At 40.0% G+C, this 27,167-nt stretch overlaps 2 protein-coding genes across 3 annotated transcripts in view; one reads left to right on the top strand and one right to left on the bottom strand.

Moving 5' to 3' along the window:
- Positions 1-1,553: 1,553 nt before the first annotated feature.
- On the bottom strand, positions 1,554-17,503 carry LOC133569668 (potassium voltage-gated channel subfamily G member 3-like). Its single transcript, XM_061922179.1, has 3 exons — positions 17,266-17,503; positions 13,433-14,145; positions 1,554-6,505 (listed from the first exon to the last, which is right to left on the bottom strand). Exons 2-3 carry the CDS (start codon positions 14,005-14,007, stop codon positions 5,878-5,880), a joined length of 1,203 nt encoding a protein of 400 aa, XP_061778163.1. The 5' UTR covers positions 14,008-14,145; positions 17,266-17,503; the 3' UTR covers positions 1,554-5,877.
- Positions 17,504-21,977: 4,474 nt separating this feature from the next.
- The window catches only part of ubr2 (ubiquitin protein ligase E3 component n-recognin 2), an 86,335-nt gene continuing 81,145 nt past the window's right edge, over positions 21,978-27,167 (top strand). For both annotated transcript variants that reach the window (XM_061922181.1, XM_061922180.1), the window contains exon 1: positions 21,978-22,138. In XM_061922181.1, the coding sequence (XP_061778165.1) occupies positions 22,052-22,138 (87 nt within the window). In that variant the 5' untranslated portion in view covers positions 21,978-22,051. The remainder of the gene's footprint in view (positions 22,139-27,167) is intronic.

The following is a 27,167-nucleotide window of genomic DNA, read 5'->3' as shown; positions in this document are numbered from 1 at the left end:
GTGATGTTAAGGGAGAATTGCAGTTTTTATTCTGGAATTTTGCATAACATTCACAAACCCTGTGTGAAACAAAAACACACCCGTACATTCTAATTTGCAATATACGACTCAAACTAGTCGGCTAACAATAATCTATTACGCTCATAAAGCCCTTTAAAAAACATTCAAAAATTGCCAACCATACTCTATTTAGGAGAAGAGCCAGCAGAGATGGCTCGGGCATCTACTACGGATGCCCCCTGGATGCCTCCCTGGTGAGGTGTTTTGGGCACTCACGATACAACTATGTTTATTTTGATTTTATTAGTTGTTGTTTTTATTGTGTGGTACTGTAAAGTATGCGCTTAAAGAAGTGTAAATTATGTACTTAATATACTATATTGTACGCGCATAAAGTTGTGTCAAGTCGGTGCAATAACAATAAGACAGGATGTCAGATTTTTAATGGCAGTACATTACATTTTTAGGGCTGACAGACAAATTATAATCCACACTTTCAGCAAAACACTTCATAAAACTCTTCTTCATTGCCGTTTCCCAGTTAAGGGACCCTCAAACTGATAGAGAGAAGGAGCGAGAGAGAAGGAGCGATGTACCCCCAACGCAGCCTGAAAAAAATTATGTGTTGGATCAGGGGTCGGCAACCCGCGGCTCCGGAGCCCATGCGGCTCTTTGGTCACTCTGATGTGGCTCAGCTGCATAATCAACGACCCCCCCGATTATATCGGGAGGTTTCCAGAGTTTGCTGCATCTCCCAGGAATCACTCGGGGACAACATTCTCCGATCTTAACCCGGTTTACAATATTGAGTGCCTGCCGTGATGGCAATGCTTTTAATTTCCTATTAACATGCAATGCTTTTAATTTCCTATTCACATGTCGTCGCGACCCGCTTTTACACAATGCTATCGGCTTGTCGGCCGGTCGCATGCTATACGCAGCTTTTGTTAACTCACGCATATACCTGCAAGGCATACTTGTTCAACACCCATACAGGTTACACTGAGGGTTGTAATATAAACAACTTTAACACTCTTACTAATATGCGCCACACTGTGAACCCACACCAAACGAGAATGACACACACATTTCGGGAGAACATCCGCACTGTAACACAACATAAACACAACAGTACAAATACCCAGAATCCAATGCGTCCCTGACATTTCCTGGCTATCATACAAACACGCTAGCACCAAACCCGCCCACCTCAACCAACGCCCGGAGGGGGTGAGGTAACACAGTGGTGAACATGCCCTTTCCCAACTACTTTGGCACGTGTTGCAGCCACGAAATTCTAAGTTTATCCATCTATCCGTACGTGTGTGTGCATATGTATATGTGTGTGTGTGTGTGTTTATAAGTGTATATATATGTGTGTTTGAATGTATGTGTGTGTATATAAATATATGTGTGTGTGTATATAAGTGTATATATATATATATATATATATATATATATATATATATATATATATATATATATATATATATATATATATATATATATATATATGCATGCATGTATACCTGGAGGAAAGTTTTTTGGTCAGATAAAACAAAAATTGAGCTGTTTGGCCACAATACCCAGCAATATGTGTGGAGGAGAAAAGATGAGGCCTTTAATCTCAGGAACACCATGCCTACCATCAAGCATGTTGGTGGTAGTATCATGCTCTGGGCCTGTTTTGCTGCAAATGGAACTGGTGCTTCACAGAGAGTTAATGGGACGATGAATATATTTCCCTCTTAAAAACATGTTAGAGGGATCTGTGCTATGGCTATGAGTTGTTTTTTTCCTTGGCCTCAGTCCATACCCCCTCTCCAGGAGCCCAGGCTTAGACCAATTTTTTTTCCTCCCACCCCCCCGTTGTTTACCTGTATCTCACCATTTTTGTAAGGGGCGCCTGTTCTGTCTCCCTGTAATGTTTGTCTGATCTTGAATAGGATTGCGCTGAAAATTTCAATTTCTCCTTAGGGATTAAAAAAGTATTTCTGATTCTGATTCTGATTCTGATTCTGAATAAGGACGACTACCTCCAAATACTTCAGGGCAACCTAAAATTATCAGCCCAGAAGTTGGGTCTTGGGCCCAGTTGGGTGTTCCAACAGGACAATGACCCCAACCACACGTCAGAAGTGGTAAAGGAAAGGCTAAATTAGGCTAGAATTTGGATTTTGGATTGGCCTTCCCAAAGTCCTGACATAAACGTGTGGACAATGCTGAAGAAACAAGTCCATGTCAGAAAACCAACAAATTTAGCCTAACTGCACCAATTTTGTCAAGAGTGGTCAAAATTCAACCAGAAGCTTACCAGAAGCTTGTGGATGGCTACCCAAGTGCCTTATTGCAGTGAAACTTTCCAAGGGACATGTAACCAATTATTAACATTGCTGTATGTATACTTTTGACCCAGCATATTTGGTCACATTTTCAGTAGACCCAAAATAAATTCCCAAAAGAACCCAACTTAATGAATGTTTGGTTGTAACCAACAAGTATTAAAACATGTCCGGTAAAAATTCCATCTAATATGCCGAAAATATTGTCGGAGTACAATGACAAAAATGAAGCGTTCGTACGTCGAGACAAGGTGTGTAAACATGGAGACATTTGTAAATCAAGGTTCCACTGTATTTATTCATGCTGTTTCTAAACTACTATACAAATGTATATTTCATGTGTATTTGAAAACATTTCATTTTGTGTAAAAATTGCGGAGGGATTATAATAAAAAAAAACTATTGAAAAAATGACTAACCCACCAAAAATTTCACAAGCTCCTTGCATTACCTCTGCGGACCCCTTGGGGGTCACAGTCCCTCTGTTGAAGACTTCTTAACTACAAACCCCGTTTCCATATAAGTTGGGAAATTGTGTTAGATGTAAATATAAACGGAATACAATGATTTGCAAATCCTTTTCAACCCATATTCAATTCAATGCACTACTAAGACAAGATATTTGATGTTCAAACTCATTAACTTAATTTTTCATTTGCAAATAATAATTAACTTAGAATTTCATGGCTGCAACACGTGCCAATGTAGTTGGGAAAGGGCATGTTCACCACTGTGTTACATCACCTTTACTTTTAACAACACTCAAACGTTTGGGAACTGAGGAAAATAATTATTGAAGCTTTGAAAGTGGAATTCTTTCCCATTCTTGTTTTATGTAGAGCTTCAGTCGTTCAACGGTCCGAGGTCTCCGCTGTCGTATTTTACGCTTCATAATGCGCCACACATTTTTGATGGGGGACAGGTCTGGACTGCAGGCGGGCCAGGAAATTACCCGCACTCTTTTTTTACGAGGCCACGCTGTTGCAACACGTGCTGAATGTGGCTTGGCATTGTCTTCTCAAAAAAAGCAGGGGCGTCCATGAAAAAGACGGCGCTCAGATGGCAGCATATTTTGTTCCAAAACATGTATGTACCTTTCAACATTAATGGTGCCTTCACAGAGGTGTAAGTTACCCATGCCTTGGGCACTAGTGTACCCCCATACTATCACAGATGCTGGCTTTTGAACTTTGCGTCGATAACAGTCCGGATGGTTCGCTTCCCCTTTGGTCCGGATGACACAATGTCGAATATTTCCAAAAACAATTTGAAATGTGGACTCGTCAAACCACAGAACACTTTTCCACTTTGCATCAGTCCATCTTAGAAGATCTCGGGCCCAGAGAAGCCAGCAGAGTTTCTGGATGTTGTTGATAAATGTCTTCTGCTTTGCATAGTAGAGCTTTAACTTGCACTTACAGATGTAGCGACAAACTGTATTTAGTGACAGTGGTTTTTTGAAGTGTTCCGGAGCCCATGTGGTGATATCCTTTAGAGATTGATGTCGGTTTTTGATACAGTGCCGTCTGAGGGATCGAAGGTCACGGTCATTCAATGTTGGTTTCCGGCCATGCCGCTTACGTGGAGTGATTTTTCCAGATTCTCTGAATCTTTTAATGATATTATGGACCATAGGGGTGGGGTCGCCACTTTCTGCGGGGTCATTCTCCCAGGAAAGCAGACGGACTACTCATGACATGGCATGCAGGTATAAACATGATTTAATCTTCACCAAAAATGAGGAACAAACAAAAAGGCGTACAAGGCGAAAACTCAACTTAAACCTATCTATGGACAAGAAACAAAAATCACTACCTATGGCATGAATAAATAAAAACTTACTTGGCATGGCACGAAGCATGAAACTATGGGAAGGTATGAAACAAGTCAGCACAGAGCAAGAAAAGAACACAATGACGCCAGAAGGACTGACCGGAAATGACAAGCTTAAATACTGATGTGGTGATTGAAAACAGGTGCGTGAGTTGTGAGGACAGGTGAACTGATTGGTAGTCATGGTGACAAAACAGGGAGTGAAAAAAACAGGAACCTAAAGAGTCCAAAGGTCAACAGAACATAGCCAAACAAGACATGATCAAAAAGACATGACACGTAGATGTAAGCGTCCATCATCTCAGGAAGCCATCAAGTTTACAGTATTTTTGGACCACTTGGATTGTAAAGTGCGTTAAAAGGCTCATATTTATTTTTCTACATTTCAAACGCGTACAGAACATGTAATGGTGGTTCATCGCTCAAAAGTTTGCTCAGATGATGTTTTACGGAGTGTTTTGGAGCCGCCTTGTGACTGTCTCTTTTTGTGGGCAGTCCTACTTATGTGCCTCCACTTCAACAACGTAATCTACCGTCATCTTTGTTGTAGCGGTAGTTTTTAGCGCTTCCATAGCGAGTCTACTGACAGATATAAGTTAGAACTGTTCACTACTTATTAGAAATGGCAACAGTGAAGTGAATTATATTTATACAGCGCTTTTCTCTAGTGACTCAAAGCACTTTTACATAGTGAAACGTAATATTTAGGTCCCATTTGGACCAGTGTGGGTGGCACGGGGAGCAGGTGGGTGGGGTGTCTTTGCCCGGGGACACAGTGGCAGTGACTAGGATGGCGAAAGCGGGGATGGAACCTGGAACCCTCACTGCGTGGCGCAGTGGAAGAGTGGTCGTGCGCAACCCGAGGGCCCCTGGTTCAAATCCCACCTAGTACCAACCTCGTCACGTCCGTTGTGTCCTGAGCAAGACACTTCACCCTTGCTCCTGATGGGTGTTGGTTGGCGCCTTGCATGGCAGCTCCCTCCATCAGTGTGTGAATGTGTGTGTGAATGGGTAAATGTGGAAGTAGTGTCAAAGCACTTTGAGTACCTTGAAGGTAGAAAAGCGCTATACAAGTACAATTTATTTATTTATTTATATTTATGTTGAAATCCCTAAATTTCTTGCAATTGGACTTTGAGAAACGTTGTTCTTAAACTGTTTGACTATTTGCTCACGCAGTTGTGGACAAAGGGGTGTACCTCGCCCCATCCTTTCTTGTGAAAGACTGAGCATTTTTCAGGAAGCTGTTTTTATACCCAATCATGGCACCCACCTGTTCCCAATTAGCCTGCACACCTGTGGGATGTTCCAAATAAGTGTTTGATGAGCATTCCTCACATTTATCAGTATTTATCGCCACCTTTCCCAACTTCTTTGTCATGTGTTGCTGGCATGAAATTGTAAAGTTAATGATTATTTATCAGTTTGAACATCAAATATGTTGTCTTTGTAGCATATTCAACTGAATATGGGTTGAAAATGATTTGCAAATCATTGTATTCCGTTTATATTTACATCTAACACAATTTCCCAACTCATATGGGAACGGGGCTTGTAAATAAATATTAAAAAAATCCTTACAGATCTGACTTCAGTCCAAAACCATTTTGATAGCCATTTTTTTTTTACCTGTCGCTTGTCCAGCTGCCCCTAGTCCGAATTCATACTTCAAGTCAGAGGCGGTGCCCGTGAAACGTGTCCTTCAGTCAATGAAGTCCGTTGACAAAGTGCGGACGCACCTGGCTGAGCGCACCTTCAGCTCATGGTAGCACTGCACAAAGCTATGGTAGATGAAGGTGATTGGCAGCGCGAGAAGCACGATTCCACTCACCACACACAACCCGCCCAGCACCCGACCTGCCACAGTCACCGGGTACATGTCGCCATAGCCCACTGTCGTCATGGAGATGATGACCCACCAGCTGGCAGCGGGGATACTGGTGTAGTCCTGATTGCCTCCTTCCAGAAGTTGGGCCAAAGCACTAAAAATGGCCATGGCCACAAAGATGAATACGAGAAGCATGACCATCTCGCGGTAGCAACGACGCAGCGTCAGGCCGAGGGTTTGCAGGCCCAGGAAGTGACGGGCGAGCTTGATCACCCAGAAGATCCTCATGATGCGTAGCACGCGCAGCGTCACGCCGGCCCGCTGCAGCTGAGAGTTCTCGCCCGTCAGGTGTGTCACAGTCACAGAGACGTAATAAGGAGTGATGGCCAGCAGGTCGATGATGTTTAGTGGCCGGCGCACAAACTCACATTTGTCCCGGGACACGATGAAACGGACAATGCACTCAGAGGTGAACCAACCGATGCACACCGCCTCGATGATCCTGCCAACATTCAACCAGAGAGAGGGGAGAAAAAACATCCAAATTAAGGAGAGAAAATAATCAATCAATGTCACGACATATTCATAGTACATGACATATACTAAACTGGCAGAAACACAATAATGATTAAGAAACTAACATATTTAATTATGTTCATGAAACCTACTGTTTAGGTGTCTACAGTACAACAGGAAGTAAACCACTTAGACCGGAAATGCAACACTCTTTTACGTTATCATTAAAATCAATCAATCAATCAATCAATGTTTATTTATATAGCCCTAAATCACAAGTGTCTCAAAGGGCTGCATAAACCACAACGACATCCGCGGATCAGATCCCACATAAGAGCAAGGAGAACCTCACAACCCAGTGGGACGTCGATGAGAATGACTATGAGAAACCTTGGAGAGGACCGCAAAACTAAAAGAGGTCCAGCATGGACAAGCAGAGAAGACAAGTCAATATTTTGTCTTCTCGAAGGAAAACAACTTTTTATCTACGATTTGGACATATCCACCACAGTGGATATGTTTCTTTTACTTTTTATTCATAGCTGTATGAGGAGTGTCTGGTTGTATCTGCTGCTTTAATGTCTTTAATGTCTGTCCTTTGTGTTCTTTGATGTTTGATGTTTCCCTCTTACACACATGTAAGAGGGATGTGTTCTATGGCTATGAGTTGTTGTTTTTTTCCCTTGGCCTCAGTCTGCACCCCCTCTTCAGGGCCCATGCTAAGACTGATTTTTTTATTTTATTTTAAACTTCTAATTTCTGTTTACCTGTATCTCATCTTTTTTGTAAGGGGCGCTGGAAGCCGGCAGACCCGTCAGCGATCCTGTTCTGTCTCCATGTAATGTTTGTCTAATCTTGAATGGGATTGTGCTGAAAATTTCAATTTTCCTGAAGGAACTCTCCTGACGGAATAAATAAAGTACTATCTAATCTAATCTAATCCCTGAATGGCCTTGCCATTGAGCAGGCTCTTCTGAAGAAAATCTCCCGAAGACTGCTCAAAGATAGACGCTTTTGACCTTCCTTTTTGTCAACAACATCCGTAGCCGAACTTTATCGGCCTCAGCCATACAAAAACACTTCACCTCTCCCGAGTTAATTGGGCATACGCACATACATGACCCCGACCCTTAAATCAACACCCTCACCAACGCTTATCTCCTCTGGGGTTGTGAAATGGCTGAGCGGCGCTACAGAACGAACAGAGGGCCTGCGCAAACCCACCCCTCCCTCTGTTGCAAGTTGGTGTGATATATGTATGTTTAATGTGTGCCATGCTATGTGAGTTTTTTTCCTTGGACTCAGACTAGACCTCTGCTGAGGGTCTAGCCTTGGACTGATATTTTTTTACTCCCCCCCTTTCCTAATGTCACCCTTTTCTTATCTTTTTAAGGAGCGCTGTAACCGGCTGATCCGTCGGCGGTCTCGTCTTGTCCCCCCCCCCTTGTAACGTGTGTCTGCTCTTAGCGGGACTGTGCCGAAAATTGAATTTCAGTTCTGATGTGTCTTGTACATCTTGGAACGGACAAATAAAAATGATTCTGATTCTGATTCTGATTCTGAAATGTGGGTAACCCCACCGACCCCCCAGGGGAGACCAGATGCAATAGACGTCGAGTGGGTCTGACATAATATTGTGAAAGTCCAGTCCATAGTGGTTCTAACGGGCGGTATGGCATAGTGGGTAGAGCGGCCGTGCCAGAAACCTGAGGGTTGCAGGTTCGCTTCCCACCTATTGACATCCAAATCGCTGCCGTTGTGTCCTTGGGCAGGACACTTCACCCTTGCCCTCGGTGCCGCTCACACTGGTGAATGAATGATGAATGAATGATTGGTTGTGGTCGGAGGGGCCGTAGGCGCAAACTGGCAGCCACGCTTCCGTCAGTCTACCCCAGGGCAGCTGTGGCTACTGATGTACCTTACCACCACCAGGTGTGAATGAATAATGGGTTCCCACTTCACCGAGTATCTAACAGTAGAAAAGTGCGATATAAATCTAATCCATTATTATTATTATTATTATTATTAACATACAGTGGGGCAAAAAAGTATTTAGTCAGCCACCGATTGTGCAAGTTCTCCCACTTAAAATGATGACAGAGGTCTGTAATTTTCATCAAAGGTACACTTCAACTGTGAGAGACAGAATGTGGAAAAAAAATCCAGGAATTCACATTGTACGAATTTTAAAGAATTTATTTTTAAATTATGGTAGAAAATAAGTATTTGGTCAACCATTCAATGCTCTCACTGATGGAAGGAGGTTTTGGCTGAAAATCTCACGATACGTGGCCCCATTCATTCTTTCCTTAACACGGATTAATTGTCCTGTCCCCTTAGCAGAAAAACAGCCCCAAAGCATGATGTTTCCACCGCCATGCTTCACAATAGGTGTGGTGTACTTGGGATGCAACTCAGTATTCTTCTTCCTCCAAACACGACGAGTTGAGTTTATAGCAAAATGGATACATGGATGATACAGCAGAGGATTGGGAGAATGTCATGTGGTCTGATGAAACCAAAATAGTACTTTATCAAAGACTAAGTGTATGCAGTATTGCAATTGAGTGAGTCTGGGGCACAAAAAAGGATGGTGGACAATTTAAGAACTGCAAATTTAATTATTTACTTTCTGTAGGTGTCATAAATCTTTATGACCTTGGGACTACAAAAATATTGTGGAATGCTTAAAAAACTACATGTTGCAATACCGATCTCTGTCTTCTGACGTTTGGACTTTAAAAAACATGAAAATAACCAATTTATTTGGTAGAATTAACCCAGCGTTGGAGTTAAAATGACCCAGCAATTGGGTTTAATTTGTGTTACCCATCTTGCTGGGGTTTATTAACCCAGCATTGGTTTGGTCAAATAGTCACCCAGTAGTTTTTAGAGTTTACAAACCTCTGCTATGCTGCATAATCAACCCGACCGTCCTCTTAGTCAGTGGTCCCCAACCACCGGGCCGTGGCCTGATTGGTACCGGGCTGCAGAAGAATTTATTAATTTTTATTTAAAAAAAAATATTTTTTTATTTGTTTTATTAAATCAACATAAAAAACACAATATACATTTACAATTAGTGACTCGAACAACAAAAACCTCCCTTTTTCATGACAAAAACGTCCCTTTTTCATGACAAAGAAAAAAAAAAAAAAAGAACCCCCCCAGGCCGCGGGACAAATTATTAAGCGTAGACCGGTCCGCGGATACAAAAAGGTTGGGGACCACTGCTCTAAGTGATCCGGTAATCCTCAGGCTGATATTAAAATAATCAATGGGTCTATACCAGGGGTCTCAGACACGTGGCCCGCAGGACGTTATTTCGCGGCCCCCGCCTTGATATGAAAGTTTAATGTTAGCTCGGCCTGCGAGTTTTATGTGAATGGCGCTTGACAGCGTTATGTTATTTGGGTCCAAAATGGCTCTTTCAACGTTCTGGGTTGCCTACCACTGCTTTAGTGGAAAAGCGGCCAATGAGTGAAAGCGACAGAATCGTTGCCATGGGGACGGGGATTTTCTTACGTGCCTGGCTGCAGTCACACCGCGACACCTGTCCGTCAGTAATAACAGTCCCCGATAACCTGGACCAATTCAAACCGTTATTTGTTATTTTTTATTGTTTAATTTGCATTGCCTCGCTCGATGAACTCTGCATATATGTTTTTATATATGCAGAGTTCTGGGAGTTCTCACTTTTATGCGCTCGCTATCCCGGTACTTTCCCGGCTATTATCCGCCGACCGCCGTGTTGCTGTAGGGAGGAAAAGCGGAACGACACACATTGCGAAAATAACATTACCATTATTCTCCGTGCGTCGGCTAAATACAAATATATTCCACAACCCCAAACATGTCTTTTTCAAAGCCTGCGGTGAATAGAAAGGTTAGTGATGTGCAAAGACAATTCCAGGAAAAGTGGGGAGATGCGATATTCCTCGGTTGGTAGAGTGGCCGTGCCAGCAACTTGAGGGTTGCAGGTTCGATTCCCGCTTCCGCCATCCTAGTCACTGCCGTTGTGTCCTTGGGCAAGACACTTTACCCACCTGCTCCCGGTGCCACCCACACTGGTTTAAATGTAACTTAGATATTGGGTTTCACTATGTAAAGCGCTTTGAGTCACTAGAGAAAAGCGCTATATAAATATAATTCACTTCACTTCACTTCACTTTGTTGAGCACAGGGGCACCCCGACGTGTCTTATTTGCACAGAGAATGTTGTGGTGCACAATGGATACAATTTGAAACGTCAATATACAATTAGACATGCTGAGGAGTATGCAACATTTTTTTAAAGAAATCTTTTTTTGCGGCCCAGCCTCACCCAGACTCTGCATCCAGTGACCCCAAGGTGAATTGAGTTTGAGACCCCTAGTCTATACCATACACACGACATAGACACAAATACGTTGATGGCTGTCAAAACTGGCCTCCAGTCTGTAATTGGTCAGTGTGCAATATAAACACAGATAAAAATTCCTATTGTTACAAAATGCATTATCACCAATTAATATCGGCATTGATATTAAATATTGATAATGGTACCAAATCCGTAACGATATACAGTACATCCCTCGTGGATAGATGCGTTTCGTTGCACCTTGTGCTCAAATTTAGGCCGGTGTTCTGGCGAGACATGCACTCTCCTGGAATTCATGAAACTCCTGCATGTGTGTAACAAGGAATGTGGAAATGTACAAAGTTGGCACGTTGTGCAAATCGTAAGTAAAAACAGAATCCAATGATTTGCAAATACTTTTGAACTTACCGTGTTTTTCGGACTATAGGTCGCAGTTTTTTTCATACTTTGGCCAGGGGTGCGACTTATGTGTGAAATTATTAACACATTACCGTAAAATATCAAATAATATTATTTAGCTCATTCACGTAAGAGACTAGACGTATAAGATTTCATGGGATTTAGCAATTAGGAGTGACAGATTGTTTGGTAAACGTATAGCATGTTCTATATGTTATAGTTTTTTGAATGACTCTTACCATAATATGTTACGTTAACATACCAGGCACCTTCTCAGTTGGTTATTTATGCCTCCTATAACGTACACTTATTCAGTCTGTTGTTCCCTATTCTTTATTTATTTTAAATTGCCTTTCAAATGTCTATTCTTGGTGTTGGGTTTTATCAAATAAATTTCCCCCAAAAATGCGACTTATAGCCCAGTTTTTTTTCCTTCTTTATTATGCATTTTCGGCACGTGAGACGTATACTCCGGAGCGACTTATACTCCGAAAAATAAGGTATATTCAATTGAATATACTGCAAAGACAATATATTTAACGTTCAAACTGGAAAACATTGTTATTTTTTGCAAATATTATCTCATTTGGAATTTGATGCCTGCAACATGTTTTAAAAAAACTGGCACGAGTGGCAAAAAAGACTGAGAAAGTTGAGGAATGCTCATCAAACGCTTATTTGGAACATCACACAGGTGAACAGACTAATTGGGAACAGGTTTTTGCCATGATTGGGTAAAAAATAGCAGCTTCCATTCAAAATAAAAGGATGGGCCACTTTGTGTGTCACGACTATGGTTCATGTTTTGTTTTGGTCATGCTATGTTTAGTTTTTTGGACATTTAGTTCTGTTTTGCATTTCCTTGTTTGTCTTTTTACCATGCCAACTGATTTAGTTTTCATCTGTCATGTCTGATCGTGCGTCTTGTATGGCTATACTACCCTGAGCATCCCCACTCTCATCTGTTCTCAAAGCTAAGTAGTGTCTGGCCTGGTTAGTACTTGGATGGGAGACTGCCTAGGAATACCAGGTGCTTTTGACCTTTGGACTCTTAAGTTCCTTTTTTTTTTGTCACTCCCTGTTTTGTTACCATGACGACCAATCAGTCCACCTGTCTTGTCTCACACCTGTTTTCACTTATCATGTTCATTATTTAAGCCACAGTTACCAGGTAGTCAGCCTGGCAACATCGCCTCATTCACGCCCTCGATTATCTGCTTTGTGTCTTGCAATGCTGTCCATTTTGTCCACGTAAGTTTTTGTTATTCATGCCACTGCGCAAGTGTTTTTGTTTCATGTTTGTAGTTTATAGCCTTTGTGCTAGTCTTTTGTTTCATAGCCCAGTTTTTTGTACCGCCATTGTGCGCGCTTTTGTTGGTTCCTGTTTTTAGTTTTAGTGTTAAAATAAAGATGTCTTTACCTTCACGCCGTTTCCACTCCATTCGCTTGGCACCTCGGGAAAACAACCCAAGACCAAGTCCAAGCCTGACATTGTGAACTAATGTGTGAGCCAAATAAGTTTAAGAACAACATTTCTCAATGACCTATTGCAAGGAATTTGAGGATTTCCACATCTACGATACGTACTATCACAAAAAGGTTCAGAGAATTTGGAGAAATCCCTGCACGTAAGCAGCATACCCGTGACCTTCAAGCCTTTGTTTACTGAGTGTTGTTAAAAGGAAAGGCCATGTAACACAGTGGTAAAAATGCCCCTGTGCCAACTTTTTTGCAATGTGTTGCTGCCATTAAATTCAAAATGAATGATTATTTGCAAAAAAAAAAAATGTTTTTTCAGTTCGAACAATAAATATCTTGTCTTTGCAGTCTGTAGTTGAAAAGGATTTGCAAATCATTGTATTCTGTTTTATTTACAAATTACACAATTTACCAACCTGGGATTAGGTGGTGACTTGTCCAGGGTGTACGCCGCCTTCCGCCCGATTGTAGCTGAGATAGGCACCAGCGCCCCCCGCAACCCCAAAGGGAATAAGCGGTAGAAAATGGATGGATGGATGAACGACTTGCCAACTTAACAGGTTTTGGGTTTTGGAATTGTGTCTTTTCGAGCATGCATCCCTTTGGAGGTTTTTTTTCCCATGATTCCAATCTTTAGCCGAGTAAACACTGGGACGCAGCTGTGGTAAAGCTTACCTGTGTTCATCCAGTGTCTCAGCAGCCTTCCACTCTGGTAAGGTGCTTGCACACAGCATCACCATAGAAATGAGGACAAACAGCACAGACACAAAGGCCAGGATTTGTGCCGCCAAGGAGGACGTGGGCTCCTCAAACGTCCTCCTCATCCTCTCTAGCCAGCGATCCCGAGGCTCTTCAGGGCCCTGTGGCTCCTCTTCGGGGAAGAAGTGAACAAAGCAGTCTGACAGACGTTCGTCCAGCCGCCGCTGGCAGCACACTTGGAGGTCTGCACTCTCAAGGCCCCAGTAGAGCATCTCGTTATAGAAGGACAACTCACACATGTGCGGCACAAAGCGCAACTTGCCATGCTGCAGGTACAGCATAATGAAGCTGAACGCCTCAGAATGCCGGTCGAAGAAAAACTCGTTTCTGTCACGGTCGTAGTCGTCGCAGAGCTCCAACAACTCGCTCTCCGACACACAGCGGTAAAGGCGGCTCAGTCTGCTCAGCGGGAGGTGCTTCATCAGCTCCACCGAGAAAGAAAACCTGCGGCCGCCAACGTTGAGAGTGCACAGACTGCTTCCAAACTTCATCTTCAGTCAAAGTTTATTTTGTATTTAAATGTGTCTCAGCTTCATCTTCCTTGATGACAGTTCCTACTGTTCAAATGGCGTCCGACATCCTTGGTTGGCACTGTTTCTCCTTGCTCCAAATAGTCGTCTTCAAGCCCGCTTGAATGAAAAGAAAAAAGTTCTCAGTAATGATCAACAAAAGAAAAAACACATCTTTGAATTACAAACCCTGTTTCCATATGAGTTGGGAAATTGTGGTAGATGTAAATATAAACGGAATACAATGATTTGCAAATCATTTTCAACCCATATTCAATTGAATGCACTACAAAGACAAGATATTTGATGTTCAAACTCAAAAACTTTTTTTTTTTTGTTGCAAATAATATTTAACTTAGAATTTCATGGCTGCAACACGTGCCAAAGTAGTTGGGAAAGGGCATGTGCACCACTGTGTTACATCACCTTTTCTTTTAACACTCAATAAACGCTTGGGAACTGAGGAAAATAATTGTTGAAGCGTTGAAAGTGGAATTCTTTCCCATTCTTGTTTTATGTAGAGCTTCAGTCGTTCAACAGTCCGGGGTCTCCGCTGTCGTATTTTACGCTTCATAATGCGCCAAACATTTTCGATGGGAGACAGGTCTGGACTGCAGGCGGGCCAGGAAAGTACCCGCACTCTTTTTTTTATGAAGCCACGCTGTTGTAACACGTGCTGAATGTGGCTTGACATTGTCTTGCTGAAATAAGCAGGGGCGTCCATGAAAAAGACGGCGCTCGGATGGCAGCATATGTTGTTCCAAAGCCTGTATGTACCTTTCAGCATTAATGGTGCCTTCACAGATGTGTAAGTTACCCATGCCTTGGGCACTAATGCACCCCCATTTCATCACAGATCCTGGCTTTTGAACTTTGCATCGATAACAGTCTGGATAGTTTGCTTCCCCTTTGGTCCGGGTGACACAATGTCAAATATTTCCAAAAACTATTTGAAATGTGGACTCGTCAGACCACAGAACACTTTTCCACTTTGCATCAGTCCATCTTAGAAGATCTCGGGCCCAGAGAAGCCGGCGGCGTTTCTGGATGTTGTTGATAAATGGCTTCCGCTTTGCGGAGTAGAGCTTTAACTTGCACTTACAGATGTAGCGACAAACTGTATTTAGTGACAGTGGTTTTCTGAAGTGTTCCTGAGCCAATGTGCTGGTATCCTTCAGAGATTGATGTCAGTTTTTGATACAGTGCCGTCTGAGGGATCGAAGGTCACGGTCATTCATTGTTGGTTTCCGGCCATGCCGCTTACGTGGAGTGATATTTCCAGATTCTTTGAACCTTTTAATGATATTATAGACCGTAAGGGTTGGGTCGCCGGTTGCTGCGGGGTCATTCTCCCAGGAAAGCAGACAGACTACTCATGACATGGCATGCAGGTATAAACAGCTTTAACTTGCACTTACAGATGTAGCGACAAACTGTATTTAGTGACAGTGGTTTTCTGAAGTGTTTCTGAGCCAATGTGGTGATATCCTTTTGAGATTGATGTCGATTTTTGATACAGTGCCGTCTGAGGGATCTAAGGTCACGGTCATTCAATGTTGGTTTTTCCAGATTCTCTGAACCTTTTGATGATATTATGGATCGTAGATGTTGAAATCCCTAAATTTCTTGCAATTGCACTTTGAAAAACGTTGTTCTTAAACTGTTTGACTATTTGCTCACGCAGTTGTGGACAAAGGGGTGTACCTCGCCACATCCTTTCTTGTGAAAGACTGAGTATTTTTTGGGAAGCTGTTTTTATAGCCAATCATGGCACCCACCTGTTCCCAATTAGCCTGCACACCTGTGGAATGTTCCAAATAAGTGTTTGATGAGCATTCCTCAACTTTATCAGTATTTATTGCCACCTTTCCCTACTTTTTTGTCACATGTTGCTGGCATCAAATTCTAAAGTTAATGATAATTTGATAAAAAAAAAAAAAAAAAAAAAAAGTTTATCAGTTTGAACATCAATTATGTTGTCTTTGTAGCATATTCAACTGAATATGGGTTGAAAATGATTTGCAAATCATTGTATTCCGTTTATATTTACATCTAACACAATTTCCCAACTCATAAAAGTGTAAAAGGTGTTTTGCTTCAGTCATGAAACGATGATAATGGTGTGCCAGGGCATATATACATTTCATATTTAACGCTTAAATATCTGTTGTCTACATCAACTTCAGATCTATTTTTCATTTCAAAATGTTTTAGTTTTTTTCAGTTTTTTTTTGTTTGTTTGTTTTCCACCCTTTTTTATCAAACAAAAACTGTTTTTTTTGGAAAACACACAAAATATGCGAAATCTTCCACCAAAAATATTTTTCACAGTGGAATATTTGATGTGAAGTAATTGGGGTTTGGGGGGTAGGGGTTAGCGTAGCATCCCGGAAGAGTCAGTGTTGCAAGGGGTTCTGGGTATTTGTTCTGTTATGTTTATGTGTTACGGTGCGGATGTTCTCCCGAAATGTGTTTGTCATTCTTGTTTGGTGTGGGTTCACATTATGGCGCATGTTTGTAACAGTGTTAAAGTTGTTTATACGACCACCCTCAGTGTGACCTGTCTGACTGTTGACCAAGTATGCCTTGATTGACAACCAATTCACTATTTCCCTCTCTCGGTCACTGCCCCTCCTTCACAAATGCTGCTGCGTGCGCCCACCTTCACAATTTGTTTTGTTTTAAACCCCTCTTAACCCTGTACATACATTGAAGATACACGCAACCTTGACACAAAACGCCGGACATTTGAGGCATTTAAGAAAACCCCGCCCGGACACCCCGGACGGTCCCGCAAAAGAGGACATGTCCGGGGAAAAGAGGACGTAAGGTCAGTTTAACAATAATTTAACGTTTAAAAGATAAGTCAGCCATGAAGTGAATTGTATTTTTAGTGAATTGTATTTTTATATAGCGCTTTTCTCGAGTGACTCAAAGCGCTTTACATAGTGAAACCCAATATCTAAGTTACATTTTTTTTAAACCAGTGTGGGTGGCACTGGGAGCTGGTGGGTAAAGTGTCTTGCCCAAGGACACAACAGCAGCTACTAGGATGGCGGGAGCGGGAATCGAACCTGCAACCCTGAAGTTGCTGGCACGGCCGCTCTATCAATCGAGCTATGGCGCCGAACATCAGAACACATCAATGTCTGAATAAAAGATGATTAACTGTCTTAATTTTAAGGTTACATAATATAAAACTGTTTGAATATACATATATGTATATATATATAAACTCACCTCATAACAACATCGGCCCGGTTAGCAAGTTGAGCTTGACAAAAGTGCTCAGAAACATATTCCTCTTAAAAAACAAAGATGTCTTCCTAAAGCAGCTCTTTGACTTTTTGGCTGGATGAACCGAAACATCTTCTTCCGTCTCCTCACGCTCCTCTCACTGCTTTCGTCTGAAGGGGAAGAGTGTCTGATGAGTCAAACATGTTCGCTCTGAGCAGATGAATCGCCATCAAAGCGACTCAGTGACTGTTGGGAGTGAGAACCTTGTCCTGTTACACCTCCTTCTTCCACTTCCTCCTCCTTATTTAGCTCCATCTTTATTCATCGCTCTCCTTAAGCCACACTCTCATATTTCATCCCTTTTATGATGCCGCAAATGAATAATTGAATCTCTGTCATTATTATACAATATTACATCAAATCATGGCAAAGATGAATCATCCACTCAATTCATTTATTAATAAGCTGCAGTCTGGAGCGGATCCCCAGGAAATGGCGCCCCCTTTTGGAAGCTTCTATATAGATGGAAGGTAGTCATGAAAGCAAGGAGTTAGTGTATGTTTTGTCATTGAATAATTATTTTCATAAATTGGAATTGAAAAAAACAAAACGATTGGTTTGTTTGAATTTTATTTTGAAATTAAAAAACATCCAAATAGAAACCAAGCTAAAACTCCATTAAGAAATGGTAGGCTTTTATTTCGTATTTCACATAACAAATGAAAATTGTCATAACAGAAAAGAAAACATGAATACCCAAATTAGTATACAGAAAAACAAAAATTTGTAATAGAATAAAACACTTTTATTTTATATTTCACATTAAAAAAATGAAAATCGTCATAACAGAAATAAAATATATAAATACCCAAAATAGTATACAGAAAAACAAAAATGTGTACTATAATTGAACACTTTTATTTTATATTTCACATAACAAAAATGAAAATCGTCATGACAGAAACGAAAAAATAAAAAAACAAAAAAGTATACGGATAAACAAAATATTTGAATATATTAGAATGGGCCCTTGTGTGTGAATGTGAGTGTGAATGTTGTCTGTCTATTTGTGTTGGCCCTGCGGGGAGGTTGGTAATTGTCCAGGGTGTACGCCGCCTTCCGCCTGATTGTAGCTGAGATAGGCTCCAGCACCCCCCGCCACCCCAAAAGGAACAAGCGGTAGAAAATGGATGGATGAATTGATGGCCTTCGTGTGTGAATGTGAGTGTGAATATTGTCTATCTGTGTTGGCCCTGTGATGAGGTGGCGACTTGTCCAGGGTGTACCCCGCCTTCCGCCCGATTGTAGCTGAGATAGGCTCCAGCACCCCCCGCGACCCTGAAGGGAATAGCGGTAGAAAAAGGATGGATGGAGAACACTTTATTTTCATCAAACATGAGAGCATGACGAAATACCAGAATATTATTATTATTATTATTGTTATTGTTATTATTATTATTATTATCATCCATACATTTTCTACCGTTTGTCCCATTGGGGGTCGTGGGGGGTGCCGTAGCCTATCACAGCTGCATTCGGGCGGAAGGCGGGGTTCACCCTGGACTAGGGTTGTCCCGATATTTGGATGAGATCGGCAGCCGATATTTGCCAAAATATCCGTATCGGCAAGGCATGAGAAAATGCTGATGCAGATCCAGTTTTTAAAAAAACTCCTGTCCGTGTTTTCCAACACACCGATTTAAATAATACATTCCACTCTCGTGCTGCTCCCTACACTCCGTTCCGCATTTTCCAGAACACCTTCAAAACATCCACGTCTGTGTTCTAACCGTTCAGAAGGCTGTGTGATTTAAAAGTTACGGTAAAAATGTCAGCTGCGTGGGATTATTTCATCCTACAAAACGAAAAAGATGAAGAGGTGGAGTGCAAAACATGCCACAATAAAGTCAAGCGTGGTGGTAAAGTTGTAAGACATTTTAATGACTCTTGCGAGTTAGAGGCTTTTTAGCACTCATTGATGAACACAGGAGCAGGCTGACACCTGAGCATCTTGAAGTGCTCGTCTTTGTTAGAAATAATCTCCCCATTATGCTTGGACTTCAATTGTTTGCCCCCCCCCTGACTGGTATGGGGATGTATTAGTGCCCAAGGCGTGGGTAACTTACACATCTGTGAAGACACCATTAATGCTGAAAGGTCCATACAGGTTTTGAGCAACATATGCTGCCATCCAAGCAACGTTATCATGGACGCCCCTGCTTATTTCAGCAAGACAAGTGTTACAACAGTGTGGCTTTGTAAAAAAAGAGTGTGGGTACTTTCCTGGCCTGCCTGCAGTCAAGACCTGTCTCCCATTGAAAATGTGTGGCGCATTATGAAGCGTAAAATACGACAGCGGAGACCCCGGACTGTTGAACGACTGAAGCTATACATAAAACAAGAATGGGAAAGAATTCCACTTTCAAAGCTTCAACAATTAGTTTCCTCAGTTCCCAAACGTTTATTGAGTGTTGTTAAAAGAAAAGGTGATGTAACACAGTGGTGAACATGCCCTTTCCCAACTACTTTGGCATGTGTCGCAGCCATTAAATTCTAAGTTAATTATTATTTGCAAAAAAAACAAATAAATAAAGTTTATGAGTTTGAACATCAAATATAATAATAAATAAATAAATGGGTTGTACTTGTATAGCGCTTTTTTACCTTCAAGGTACTCAAAGCGCTTTGACACTACTTCCACATTTACTCATTCACACAGTCATTTACACACTTATTAGAGGGAGCTGCCATGCAAGGCCCTAACCAGCACCCATCAGGAGCAAGGGTGAAGTGTCTTGCTCAGGACACAACGGGCGTGACGAGGTTGGTACTAGGTGGGGATTGAACCAGGGACCCTTGGGTTGCGCACGGCCACTCTCCAACACAATTTCCCAACTCATATGGAAATGGGGTTTGTATGTGTGTGTGTATATATATCTATATATATGTATATATATATATACATATATATATATATATATATATATATATATATATATATATGTACACATAAAAACCCTGTTTCCGTATGAATTGGGAAATTATATGTATATATATATATATATATATATTTATATATAATTTATATATATAATTATATATATATATATATATATATATATATATATATATATATATATATATATATATATATATATATATATATATATATGTTGGACCTGCGATGAGGTGGCGACTTGTCCAGGGTGTACCCCGCCTTACGCCCGATTGTAGCTGAGATAGGCACCAGCGCCCCCCGCGACCCCAAAAGGGAATAAGCGGTAGAAAATGGATGGATGGATGTATTCGCTCCATTTTGTCCACTAAAGACGCCGAGATCATTATCCATGCGTTTGTTACGTCTCGTCTCGATTACTGTAACGTATTATTTTCGGGTCTCCCCATGTCTAGCATTAAAAGATTACAGTTGGTACAAAATGCGGCTGCTAGACTTTTGACAAGAACAAGAAAGTTTGATCATATTACGCCTGTACTGGCTCACCTGCACTGGCTTCCTGTGCACTTAAGATGTGACTTTAAGGTTTTACTACTTACGTATAAAATACTACACGGTCTAGCTCCAGCCTATCTTGCCGATTGTATTGTACCGTATGTTCCGGCAAGAAATCTGCGTTCAAAAGACTCCGGCTTATTAGTGATTCCTAGAGCCCAAAAAAAGTCTGCGGGCTATAGAGCGTTTTCCGTTCGGGCTCCAGTACTCTGGAATGCCCTCCCGGTAACAGTTCGAGATGCTACCTCAGTAGAAGCATTTAAGTCTCACCTTAAAACTCATCTGTATACTCTAGCCTTTAAATAGACCTCCTTTTTAGACCAGTTTATCTGCCGCTTCTTTTCTTTCTCCTATGTCCCCCCCTCCCTTGTGGAGGGGGTCCGGTCCGATGACCATGGATGAAGTACTGGCTGTCCAGAGTCGAGACCCAGGATGGACCGCTCGTCGGGACCCAGGATGGACCGCTCGCCTGTATTGGTTGGGGACATCTCTACGCTGCTGATCCGCCTCCGCTTGAGATGGTTTCCTGTGGACGGGACTCTCGCTGCTGTCTTGGATCCGCTTGAACTGAACTCTCGCGGCTGTGTTGGAGCCACTATGGATTGAACTTTCACAGTATCATGTTAGACCCGCTTGACATCCATTGCTTTCGGTCCCCTAGAGGGGGGGGGGGTTGCCCACATCTGAGGTCCTCTCCAAGGTTTCTCATAGTCATCATTGTCACTGGCATCCCACTGGATGTGAATTCTCCCTGCCCACTGGGTGTGAGTTTTCCTTGCCCTTTTGTGGGTTCTTCCAAGGATGTTGTAGTCGTAATGATTTGTGCAGTCCTTTGAGACATTTGTGATTTGGGGCTATATAAATAAACATTGATTGATTGATTGATTGATACATATATGTATATATACATATATATATATGTATACATATATGCATATATATATATATGTATGTATATATATATATATATATATATATATATATGTATACATATATACATATGTATATATTTATATATATATATATATATATTTGTATGTATATGTATGTATATGTTTATACATATATATATATATATATACATATATATATATATATATATATACATATATATATATATATATATATATATATATATATATATATATATATATATATATATAAAATGTTTAATTTTTTTTAAGGCTCCGCCCAATTCAAGTCGAGGCCCCGCCCCTCGCGAGGAATGACTTCCGATTCCGGGTTCTTCCTGTGAGCTGGTCTACTGTGGCAGTAAAGATGGCTGAAGCAGAGCCTGACAGAAGGGACACACCGTTCGACTTATGTTCGGAATTCTTACACTTCTCCGCCAAGGACACTGCGTCGGTAAGCGTCCTTACACACTGTCGGCCCCCGTGACAGTCACTGTGTCTGCAAATGTGCCAGTCTGAGCATTTTAACCTGCTAAACGAGGATTAAGCTGCCCGCCGCTTGGCTACTTGAAGCTAATGCTAACACTAGCGGCGCTTCCTGTATGTTTATATAATACACCATCTGGCTGTCACAAACTGCTATAAACATGTCAGCCGAAATGTGTAACTTATACACTCACTGCCGATTCAAGTTCATACAGTTCAAAAATTGAAAATAATGTTTATTTGCAAACACCATAACTGGTTGTTTACCACTTTCAGTTCACTATAATTTACTATTTTTCCCTCATAAACATGTTGCTTTCTGCCGGTATCACCTTATTTATATTCACCTTTCTTAGCTTGTAACTTCACAACTGTCATAATACACGTTGAAATATACCAACATTATTTGACTTTTGCTGACATTTTTGAAGAATTTCTTATCATTCACAACCCCTTCAGAACATATGTTTTTTTTCACATTCTAAATCGTAAATAAAACTTAGCAAAAGTCACCAACCTTTTTTTAAACCAAGAGCTACTTCTTGGGTACTGATTAATGCGAAGGGCTACCAGTTTGATACACACTTAAATAAATGGCCAGAAATAGCCAATTTGCTCATTTTACCTTTAATTAAGAAATGTATGTATATATATATATATATATATAAAATGGGTATTTCTGTCTGGCGTTTCCGTCGTACATCTTTTTTCCCTTTTTACTGAAGGTTTTTTGTAGAGAATAAATGATGAAAAAACACTTAATTGAACGGTTTAAAAGAGGAGAAAACACGAAAAAAAATACAATTAAATTTTGAAACATAGTTTATCTTCAATTTCGACTCTTTCAAATTCAAAATTCAACCGAAAAAAATGAAGAGAAAAACGAGTTAATTCGAATCTTTTTGAAAAAAAAATTTATGGAACATCATTAGTAATTTTTCCTGATTAAGATTAATTTTAGAATTTTGATGAAATGTTTTAAATAGTGTAAAATCCAATCTGCAGTTTGTTAGAATATAGAACAAATTGGACCAATCTATATTTCTAACAAAGACAAATCATTATTCCTTCTAGATTTTCGATAACAAATTTTTGTAATTAAATTCTAAAGACTTTAAAATAAGATTTAAATTTGATTCTACAGATTTTCTAGATTTGCCAGAATTATTTTTTGGAATTTCAATCATAAGTTTGAAGAAATATTTCACAAATATTTTTCGTCGAAAAAACAGAAGCTAAAATGAAGACTTAAATGAAAATGTATTTATTATTCTTTACAATTTAAAAAATATATACTTTAACATTGATTTAAATTGTCAGGAAAAAAGAGGAAGGAATTTAAAAGGTAAAAAAGTGTATGTGTTTAAAAATCCTAAAATCATTTTTAAGGTTGTATTTTTTCTCTAAAATTGGCTTTCTGAAAGTTATAAGAAGCAAAGTTAAAACTAATAAATTAATTTATTTAAACATGTGAAGACTAAGTCTTTAAAATATTTTCTTGGATTTTCAAATTCTATTTGAGTTTTGTCTTTCTTAGAATTAAAAATGTCGAGTAAAGCGAGACCAGCTTGCTAGTAAATAAATAAAATTAAAAAAATAGAGGCAGCTCACTGGTAAGTCCTGCTATTTGAGCTATTTTTAGAACAGGCCAGCGGGCGACTCATCTGGTCCTTACGGGCTACCTGGTGCCCGCGGGCACCGCGTTGGTGACCCCTGGCTTAGATTGAGTGCACTAAAAAAATCCAAATACCTCCATCAATGTTTTATATACATTCTGTAAGTATATATGTAATGTCACATTCACAGTATCAGGTAATATTTATGTATTTTGCCCATTTTAAGCTTATTTCGGTGCATTCATTTCACTGACGTATCACAATTTTTACGGCATACTTTGTGAGACACAAAAAAATGACTACTTTGGGACAAATTATAATGCAGAAACTTTAATGTTTTAGCCTGAATATAAGGAGAATGAGCAACAATTTTAGAAGCAGTGTGCTAAACAGATGGAGCTTTACACAAGCATTATGCAGCAGTACTTCAATGTGCTAAATAATATATACTAATTACGAACATGATTAAATAACAACTTACTGTACGATGTCTGCTCTCGCTGGGATGCTGATTGATGTGATGTTCATGTATTCATAAACATAAACATGTTGCTTTATGCCTGTGTGACCATAATTATATTCACCTTTCTTACACAGCTTTATTAAGTTGTAACTTCACAACTGTCATAATACACGTTGAAATATACCAAAATTATTTGACTTTTGCCGACATTTTTGAAGAATTTCTTATCATTCACAACCCTTATGTAAGACAAAAACATATGTTTTTTTTTCACATTCTAAATCGTAAATAAACCTTAGCAAAAGTCAACTAAAAATGGAGTCAATAGGGCTTAGATTGAGCTCTCTAAAAACATCCAAATACCTCCATCAATGTTTTATATACATTCTGTAAGTGTATATGTAATGTCACATTCACAGTAACATGTAATATTTATGTATTTTGGCCAGCATATTTCGGTGCATTCATTTCACTGACTTATCACAATTTTTACGGCATACTTTGTGAGACACAAAAAAATGACTACTTTGGGACAAATTATAATGCAGAAACTTTAATGTTTTAGCCTGAATATAAGGAGAATGAGCAACAATTATAGAAGCAGTGTGCTAAACAGATGGAGCTTTACACAAGCATTATGCAGCAGTACTTCAATGTGCTAAATAAGATATACTAATTACGAACATGATTAAATAACAACTTACTGTACGATGTCTGCTCTCGCTGGGATGCTGATTGATGTGATGTTCATGTATTCATAAACATAAACATGTTGCTTTATGCCTTTGTGACCATAATTATATTCACCTTTCTTACACAGCTTTATTAAGTTGTAACTTCACAACTGTCATAATACACGTTGAAATATACCAAAATTATTTGACTTTGGCCGACATTTTTGAAGAATTTCTTATCATTCACAACCCTTATGTAAGACAAAAACATATGTTTTTTTTTCACATTCTAAATCGTAAATAAACCTTAGCAAAAGTCAACTAAAAATTGAGTCAATAGGGCTTAGATTGAGCTCTCTAAAAACATCCAAATACCTCCATCAATGTTTTATATACATTCTGTAAGTGTATATGTAATGTCACATTCACAGTAACATGTAATATTTATGTATTTTGGCCAGCATATTTCGGTGCATTCATTTCATCGTTTTATCACAATTTTTACTGCATACTTTGTGAGACGCAAAAAAAGGACTACTTTGGGACAAATTATAATGCAGAAACTTTAATGTTTTAGCCTGAATATAAGGATAATGAGCAACAATTTTAGAAGCAGTGTGGTAAACAGATGCAGCTTTACACAAACATTATGCAGCAGTATTTCAATGTGCTAAATAAGATATACTAATTACGAACATGATTAAATAACAACTTACTGTACGATGTCTGCTCTCGCTGGGATGCTGATTGATGTGATGTTCATGTATTCATAAACATAAACATGTTGCTTTATGCCTGTATGACCATAATAATATTCACCTTTCTTAAACACCTTTATTAAGTTGTAACTTCACAACTGTCATAATACACGTTGAAATATACCAAAATTATTTGACTTTTGCCGACATTTTTGAAGAATTTCTTATCATTCACAACCTTTATGTAAGACAAAAACATATGTTTTTTTTCACAGTAGTGCTGATAACGTCCACATTTTCGAATGGAGGAGAAAAAAGTCCTCCTCTCTGTCCAATACCACATGAAAGTGGTTAGTTTTAGGCGTCTTATTTGTTCAGCTTCCATACTCATTTTTATACATTTCGCAAGAAATACATTGACGGCCAACTCCGTAGCTTACTAACTTGTGCACGCTAGCTTTCTGAGACTCTTATTTTGTTAGCGCAAGCAGGATGAAGCAGGGCTTTTATTGTGAAGACAGCAACTGTGCTGTCTGTCTTTAGGGTTTTGACAGCAGGTACGGCACGAGAGTACCTGCTTTGAGTCACTAGAGAAAAAGCGCTATTTATATAGCGCTTTTTCTCTAGTGACTCAAAGCGCTTTACATAGTGAAACCCAATATCTAAGTTACATTCAAACCAGTGTGGATGGCACTGGAAGCAGGTGGGTAAAGTGTCTTTCCCAAGGACACAACGGCAGTGACTAGGATGGCGGAAGCGGGAATCGAACCTGCGACCCTCAAGTTGCTGGCACGGCCACTCTACCAACCGAGCTAAACCGCCCCGTGTGAATGAATGCTGGGTTCCCACTTCTCTTTGAGCGCTTTGCGTATCTAATAATAGAAAAGCACGATATAAAATCTAATCCATTCTTATTATTAAGTGTCCAAAAGACAGGCAAAATAGGTTAATACATCGAAAGGTAAAGTGTAGTGTAAAAACGCAGTCAATTGCAGGAAATATAGTTTTGATTTTCCAAAATTGCTTTCTTTCGAGGTTTGCGTGGCAGCACTTTGTGCTGATGGAAATGTTCCTATTTTTCCCAAAGGGTCCTCACATCCCTTATATTGGCTGTGAAATTATTTTCTATTTTATATCATGTTAACACTTTCACTGTTGCTAACTCAGCCGGCTGCAGTGAAGTAAGCCACGCTACTAGCGACATCGCAAAGTAATACCACATTATATTACTAACTTGTCCATTGCCCAACACAGTGATCCAATTAAAAGTAGTTTTTATGAAAATTATTTTTTATTTTGCCGCAAGATGGTGACACTATTGTCTTACATTGGCTAAGCTAGTGACACAACAAATCGAGATAACATTGCCAACGTATCATTCACACATTTCTACCCTGCTGTTGTTACTTACCGTTTCATTGTCTCCTCCATTGTCATAAATAAAAGACACCTACCCTGTATTTAAAATAGTTTTTCGGAAAATCATTTTTTTTTAAAGTTTGTGGTTAAAGCAGGATTCTACCTTTCACACACTCAAAGTGACTTC

This window comes from Nerophis ophidion, linkage group LG15 (assembly GCF_033978795.1).
Source record: "Nerophis ophidion isolate RoL-2023_Sa linkage group LG15, RoL_Noph_v1.0, whole genome shotgun sequence".
NCBI lineage: Eukaryota > Metazoa > Chordata > Actinopteri > Syngnathiformes > Syngnathidae > Nerophis > Nerophis ophidion.
The sequence above is the reverse complement of the archived record's forward strand: the minus strand, read 5'-3'. Positions and strand labels throughout refer to the sequence as shown.

Excerpts from the sequence above, each read along its gene's own strand:
- LOC133569668 (XM_061922179.1), bottom strand. The coding sequence starts at position 14,007 with ATGAAGTTTGGAAGCAGTCTGTGCACTCTCAACGTTGGCGGCCGCAGG. Across the intron at positions 6,506-13,432 it reads GAGACACTGGATGAACACAG|GATCATCGAGGCGGTGTGCA; the intron begins GTAAGCTTTACC and ends GAATGTTGGCAG.